The 7,755-nt window shown below is 36.4% G+C and overlaps 1 protein-coding gene across 1 annotated transcript; it reads right to left on the bottom strand.

Moving 5' to 3' along the window:
• Positions 1-4,265: 4,265 nt before the first annotated feature.
• Positions 4,266-7,755, bottom strand: LOC127943160 (complement factor H). Its single transcript, XM_052539378.1, has 9 exons — positions 7,540-7,755; positions 7,233-7,396; positions 7,037-7,142; positions 6,862-6,938; positions 6,530-6,712; positions 6,249-6,416; positions 5,490-5,684; positions 5,246-5,410; positions 4,266-5,037 (listed from the first exon to the last, which is right to left on the bottom strand). The coding sequence occupies exons 2-9, from the start codon at positions 7,309-7,311 to the stop codon at positions 4,844-4,846; spliced, it is 1,167 nt and encodes a 388-aa protein (XP_052395338.1). The 5' UTR covers positions 7,312-7,396; positions 7,540-7,755; the 3' UTR covers positions 4,266-4,843.

The raw sequence follows: 7,755 nt of genomic DNA on the forward strand, positions 1-7,755 counted from the left end.
CAGCAACGCGAAGCAAACACTCACAACACAACCAAATAAAGTAAAGCATTGCAAGCAGCACAGACAAAAAACAAAATGTTTAAAGTGGACCCCAACAACCCTTATAATTATTATAATTATAAAACAAATATAATTATTCGTAGATTACAGTAGATTACATACACAATCAACGCAAAGAAGCAAATAGGGTCAAATTTGCCAAGCAAATAATGCAAAATCTGCAAAGCGTTTGCCGCAAACTCGAACGCCTCAATCGCGTCTTCCGTGCAAGTTCAAATTTTCAACACGAGTATAAAATCTCATGCAAACTAATAAGTGAAAAGCCTCTTCACACGTCCATTTGAATCAGATTATTATAACCATCTTATAATATCTTATAATATCTTCTTATAATAATTATAACCGACAAACCATCTGTTATTATATAGGTTTGGAGCATAAAAAAAAAAAAAAAACTATTATTAAAAATCAGGTGTAGTGGTAGTTGTATTTCATTTATTAGCATGTCTATAGGAATGCTGCTATTAATAATGAAAGCAATATATATATATATATATGCACAGTAGTAAAAAGAAACACACACACATTAATTCAGGATCCTAACATTATTTATCCTCCTCTGTATGGTGCTGTGAACCAAGACACGTCGGTGTTTGGCTTTGTATTGTATTTGGCACTTTTTGACAACAGGTACAAAACAGCGATTGTAGTTATCTCCACCATGGTTGATTGCTCTGTTTTTATTCATGCAAGTGACACGAAAAACATCCCACGAGTAATCTAGAGTGAGTGACGGGATGTGCATATTCACTTCGCGTTTGATTTGAGCACACCATTAGAGTTAAAGTTAAAGTTCTGGTGTTGAATTTTCAGTTATTAACAACAGCTAGCACCCTCTGGCTGGTGTAAATATGGAGAATAAACCTCATTAACCTCAAAAACCCCAAGGAATCATATGATCAGGATGTTAAAATCTCACCTTTCAGAGTAAACAATGATAAGTGTGTCCCAGCCAGGTTTGTCACTTGTTGCAGTTCCCTTAAAGATTTCCCATGTGGTCTGTGTGTATTTGGAGTACGTTTCTGTATTTTGTTGGGTTGCATGTATTCTGTGTGTCTCTCAACAGCAGTTCAGAAGCAGCTTCTTTACTAATGGTGAATCTTTTAGTTAAACTGCTTCAAGAACCTTGAGCTCGCTGATGACAAATGTCATGTAGCTTTTCAGCTGCAAAACTATTTATTAATAAATTAATGTGGCAGTGCTAACAACAAGTTTCTGTGTGTCTCCATGTGTGTGCCCAAGTGTGAGACAACAGGAGATAGAAAAAAATGAAATAAAAATGGTGAAAACATATAAATAGGTTGTCATTTTTATCCTGTCGTTTGTTATATTTATTTGATCAATGTCTTTTGGGGTTGAGGTTCTTTTACTGTTGTAGCTAGCCCACAGTATAACAAAAATATTATATCTGTTGTACTTGGGCCCTCTCCTGGACGAATGAGCATAGGCACATGGCTAGAATGCTAAATGCTAATCTGTAAATCGGCCCTGATCCTCATGCTTCTTGAGAAAATTACGTTATACACTATTTGCCACTTACAGTTGGGGGAAGGTGTTGTAAAACTAAGTATTTGCATACTTTATCAGAGATGAAGTGGATTAGCCATATTAATTATAAATGACTTTGTTTGGTATGTTTTCGTGACAGAACTTTTTTTGTTGTTGTTCAGTACTTTGCACTTAAACCAGTGCCTGTACGTACAAGAATAGTTCTATAATACTTCAATTATTTAAATTGGGATGCACTGCTTCAAGTCAAAAGAAGGGGTGGGGTTTTTCTTCTGAAATCCACAGTCATCTCCACAGTTTTCAGCATGTTCAGCTCCAGGTTATTAAAACGGCAGCTGCTCAACCTCTTGTAAGTTTGTCAGAGGGGTCTTTAGAGACCCTTAATTAGCAACACTTTCCTCAAAACCATTGACACAGATGCTGTCCAAGACTCATCCCTTTTGAGTCCCATCTTCCAGCAGGTTAAACCTTTCCTAGAATTGGTAAACTATTATACTGTCTGCTTGGTAGATGAACAGATTAAATAATTGTAATATTGATTCTGCTATAGTTAATTCTAATCAAAACATTTATAAAGTACAGAAACATGTCAAATCAGTTTAATATAAATAATAAAAGTATGTGCACAATTTATGTGAGGGTATGTGAGGGATTCCAGCGACAAGCACGACTGTACACACCACACAGAATCAATCAAATATCACTGCCAATCAAAAGTGTGTGTGTGGGCGCGCTCTCCCTGGAAGCACACTGCACTCCAAAGAAATTAATATGATAATAATCTAATACATAAATAACCTGTTTAACATTATTAAAAGTCCATATTGAGTGATTGATACCATCTTGTCATGGAATGCTCTTGTTGGTTTGCACTGAATTTGCAGCTTTAACGTATTTTAACGTTATCTTATTTTCAAGATATTTGAGGTAAACTATATTTTTGCATTGAGTATGGCTATAACGGTCACGCAGAATGATATTAAAACTCATTAGACATGTTTAACTTTGAACAAAGCATATAATCAGTACCTGAGATTACTGTCAGATAATTTGTATGTTGTTTTTAAAGCTGCGTCACGGAAATATAAACCGTTTCTAAAATATACATTTTGCATGTCTGTTGCGGCTTGTATACCACTGAAAAACCGTCATAAAAACGGGCTGATGACTTCCTTGTTCTATAAAGTCCCTCCTTCAGAAATACGTAACGAGTTCTGATTGGGCCAGCGGTTCCTGTGCTGTGATTTGACAGCAGCTGAGCGCACGCCGCCCTCCTGGAAACGCGATTGGGCTTGTTTTGGACTAGTTTTGAGAAGCAAGTGGGCAGGATTTTTTTTGAAAACCTGGCAATCCTGATCTGAACCATAGACGGTAAAATAATGCACATGCTGGAGATGTACTTATGATCACAGGAGTGTTGCCCGTTGTATATTAAGTTACAGAAACTATTAAATGCACTGTAAGGTCAAAATGATCAAAGACGGTCAAAAATGATCAAAAACTTCTGTTTTTCATGTCCCAAACTATCTTGAGTAACAAAAGGCCCATTTGGCATTCCTGATGGCATTAAAGTGATGATATCAATCAAGGCCTGTAGGCCAGCATGTGTTTACATCGGGAGTTTGCTAATTGTCACACCTTTTGCACAATGGGTGAAGCTGTAGTCTGCTGATTGGTCAGGTTGAATGTCTCACATTTGAGTTTCAGTCACATGGTCAAGGAAGGGATAAAAGAAGACTGTGAATGTTGCTCAAGGCTTTGGCTCTTTTCTGGCTTTTCTTTGCTGAATCTTTCCTTTACTGGAGCTCTCTCCCTCTATTTCTCCCTCTCTCTATCTCCCCCTCTCTCTTTCCTTCTCAGGTAATATTTTACATACATGTTGGGTACAATTAACTATATATTTTACCATCCTTCATCTATCTTGTAACCAATTCAAGTGTAACCATAACAAAATATTGTTATTAAACCATTTTAATTATTAATTATGTGCTAACTAGTCTTGACTCAATATTAACTTTGAAGTGCTACCTATTGCAATACAATATAGTCATTTAATAGCAACGCTCTCCCACACATTTAGCTATTGTAACTGCGCTTATTTCCGTCGTTGGTATAAGTGGCAGTGGGTGGTAATAGACTAGAAATGTACGGTTTTATAACATCGTGCTGATAACGTTTCTTAAGTCCTTTCTGCAATCCTACAGCATGAACCTCTTTAGGCAAACCACCCTTACACGCACCAACTTAAATAATTAAAATACACTTACCGGTTGTGATCCATAAACAACGCCTTCTCCAGACAAAGAGGGAACTGCTCCATCTTTCAAGAATTAATCTTTGTGCGAGTCCAGCATTAAACTGATGTAGATTGAGGAAGCTGTCCTCAGCAAAATGTGCTGCACATAGTTTTACATGTGGACTATAATTTTCGGGAACCGAGTTAAACATAAATCGTAACCATTAATCTCCAAGTACAGCGTTCCTGGGAAGCCCAAACAAAGATGATTGGACTCCAAGATGAAAATAACAGCGTTTCGACGACATGGCGACAAACACAAACGCAGCTCTTCCTTCTTCTCCGTCGGAGCGCAACAAGGCCACGCCCCCCTTTTTGAGTATTCATGTGGGCAGAGGTTAGTTAAAAAAAAGTTTTAGTGACGTCATTCCTGCAGGAACTAGAGGGATTGTAATCCAAAGGGGTCATGTTTTGTAGGCAAATTCTGTTAAATAAAATATCTCGCTTGGCATTCAACTTTGAGCTTTAGTATTTTACAGATATTATTTATACTCTAACAACAACATTACACACTAACTAAAGTTTAAAACATGGAATCACGAAGAACGGGACCTTTAATATAGGTCATAACAAGATGTTTAAACAAATGACCTATTGGGTCATTTTTTGGAGGAGGACAGTCTGCATTATTTATGCATCATTGCTCTGTCTCATGTAAATAATTATAATATAAACAAACACATTAGTGGTCATACTTGTAATCAGCAGTAAACCCAGAGCACCATTTTATTAAATAACAAAAAGTAAAATGTTAGTTAAAAAAAACCCAACAATAATAATAATAATAATAATAATAAATCCCCACTTTCCCCTCATAATTGTTGAAAGTTTATAAATATGCTCACTTAGCTGGGTTTTACTCGCAAGAAATACAAAACAGAGATACTGCATTGGGAATTTTTTTTGTTTATTTTTATCTGCTCTGCTGTTTTTTCTAAGTAGTACTGCTTATGCTTCATCTATGCTTTATTTCCACTGTCACACACACTCAGGCAAAGCCATCACTCCATCATTACACTGTTGTCTTAGGGGGATATTGTGTCTTAATTGTTTGCCCCCCTGGCATGCAAATTCGATATAATCATTTTGTGGTGAGATTATTGTTCCCTTTGGCTTCCACCGCAGCTCTATACCTCTTTTATCCATTTCCTCGACCGTCACTATACAGGGCCCTGAAATAAACCCAACATGTCAGTGTTAAAATATACTTATATTGATTCAGGACAGTACTAAAGTGAGTGAGTGAGTGAGAGAGAGAGAGAGAAATCCCTGCATTTGGGATTTTTGTTGGGTCACACATAAAAAAAAAACCTTCAGCATAATTATATAATTGATATTACGTGAGTAGCACAAATGTGAATACTTCGCAGCTAATCATACCAGTACACAGTGGTTTTGGTATCCATCCATCTCGGGTACATGTGGCCACTTTTCCCATTTCACGATATCCAGACTCACAACTGAAAGACTGTGTTACTCCCAGTTTCAGCTTTCCCCAGTATGGTCCAGACACATGCTGGCCAAGTGGATCGTCACATGTAATCTCTGAAACAAGATTCACATGCTTTTAATAACGTACAATAAATTCAATACCAAATCCAGGAGTGTTTCTCTATAATCTTACCTTCACAAACAGGCTCATAGTCCCACTTCCCATTACTTTGGCATGTAAAAGATCTGTTGCTTTCTTTTGTACCAAACAGCCAGTGTTTTTCAGAGCAGGTGATCTCCACACTTTCTCCAGCTCTGAAAATAGTTTTTTCCTTCGGTTTGATCTCTTGCACCCCAAAAGTGGTTGACTTCAGCTCACAAGTTATTTCTGTACGAGACATAATTATACAGAACTAAGGTTAAGAAGAGATGAAGCACCAAAAATCTGTGAAACTAGGTCCCATTTGTCTTTTGATTATGTACAAAAAAACTTTTAGAGACCTTATCTACACTGTAAAACAAATTTTCTAAGTTATTGGAGAATATTCTATAAGAAAAACTATAATTATTTCTGAATTTCATGTTTAATTTAATAATTTAACAATGTGTTTAGATGATTGGAAAATACACTCAAAAAATGCTGGGTTGTTTCAAATATGGACTAACCCAGCTGTTGGGTTGAATTTTGTTATTCAATTTTAAACCCAAAAGTTGGGTTAGTCCATATTTGAAACAACCCAGCATTTTTGAGAGTTTACACATTTGTTAACAACTACAACTGAAATGTAGCCACAAATTAGCAAATTAGATTCAATTAGCTAAACTAGAATTTTTTTTTTTTTAAGAATGAATAATTTCAAGTGTGACGCTACCAAGTCTTTTGCGTTATGAGAAATATACGGTTGTATCACCTCCCATATGAATTGTGTATTATGTAACAGTCGTGGATTACCATGACATTCAGGGTTCAGAGTCCAGCCAAATTTGGCACATCTGGGGATATCCTCGCTCTCCTTGAACCCTTTATTGCATTTGTATTTTAATATAGCATCTTTCTGGTATTTTGGCTTTGGCTCAACAACATTTCCATTTGATATGACAGGCGCTATGCATGTTATTTCTGTATGAAAAGAGAGAGAAACAAGAATAAATCAACTGGTGCACAGAAATCTGTGATCAATGGGTGGTAATACGAAAAAACAAGACAAAATCAATTAAACAATGGGAATGCACCTTTGCACTTTGGAACAATGTCGCTCCATTTGCCCGTCTCTTCACACTGAATGTCACTACTTCCGTCTATTATTTTATCAGAAGATACACACTCAAAGTGAATAGTATCACCATAACTCCCATCCTCTGTTTTGCCTGATGCAGTTACATCCCCGTCTGTGCGAATGGCTGGACATTTCACAACTAGGCAATCAGTGAATAAGAAAATACATAAATAAATAAACCAACCAATCACTCAATAATAAATAAATCAGTGAATCATTCATGTAGAAGGATATGACCGAGAGAAATCAAACACAAAACGGAAAACAGTGGGTTTCAGTAAATCGTACCCTCACAGACAGGAACAGCATTGTCCCATCCTTGAGCTCTGCAGGTACGCTGATTGGTTCTGCTGGCCATTTCATATCTGTAAACAAAATGTTTTTTTAACAGTACAAACTCATAAGGATAATATACATTTCGTACAACAAAAAAGAGATTTAAAAATGCATAAGGCACTTTTACCCTTTTTTGCAAGTATACACCACTGTTGCTCCAAAAACAAATTCCGTTCCCTCCATGAGTTTAAAATCACCGTTTGGTGTGTCACCTGGATGACTACATTTTTTCTCTGCATAAATAAAGCAAGTTGTACTTTCCATGACCAAGTTGATTTAATAACTCCAAAAATATGTTGCCGTCCTATTGATAATTTTCTTACTTGCACATGGTCGCTCAGTGGATTTCTTCCATTTTCCCTTTTCACACTTTAATTTATACAAGCCAGTATAACCTGTCATGCAGTTCACTTTCACTGTTTCACCACGTATGAAGCTTTCGCAACTGCTTCGGTGTTTTCATATTTGATGTCCTTTTGAAGACATTCTGAGAAGCACAAATAAATGTTACACACTAAAGTAACTGCACAATTACTCAACACTCTCTAAAGCTACATAAGTTCAGTTAAATGTTTTGGGAACTGCATATCATTTATATTTAAGTTTAGAAAAAAATAAAAAATCACTTGCCTTGACATCGGGCAAAATTTAAGGAAAGCAACCACAAGCTGAAGCCGAGGAGTTTTACAGGAACTCTCATTTTGAGCTCAGTTCACAAGTACCTTTTATTTGGCTTGTCTTTGAATCTCTTATATGTTCGTCAAAAAGACGTCTTTCTTACACCAGACCTCTCTGTGCACAAGCAATAGTTCCTGTATATGAGAAAACAAAAAATCGTATCTGATG

The sequence above is a fragment of the Carassius gibelio genome, chromosome A22 (genome assembly GCF_023724105.1).
Source record: "Carassius gibelio isolate Cgi1373 ecotype wild population from Czech Republic chromosome A22, carGib1.2-hapl.c, whole genome shotgun sequence".
Taxonomy (NCBI): Eukaryota; Metazoa; Chordata; class Actinopteri; order Cypriniformes; family Cyprinidae; genus Carassius; species Carassius gibelio.

Bases quoted from the DNA above. Each gene is read 5' to 3' on its own strand.
- LOC127943160 (XM_052539378.1), bottom strand. From the start codon at position 7,311: ATGACAGGTTATACTGGCTTGTATAAATTAAAGTGTGAAAAGGGAAAA. The intron at 6,713-6,861 runs GTACGATTTACT...CTGATTGCCTAG, and splicing joins TGCTGTTCCTGTCTGTGAGG to TTGTGAAATGTCCAGCCATT. The intron at 5,038-5,245 runs GTATGATTAGCT...GGTTTATTTCAG, and splicing joins ACCAAAACCACTGTGTACTG to GGCCCTGTATAGTGACGGTC.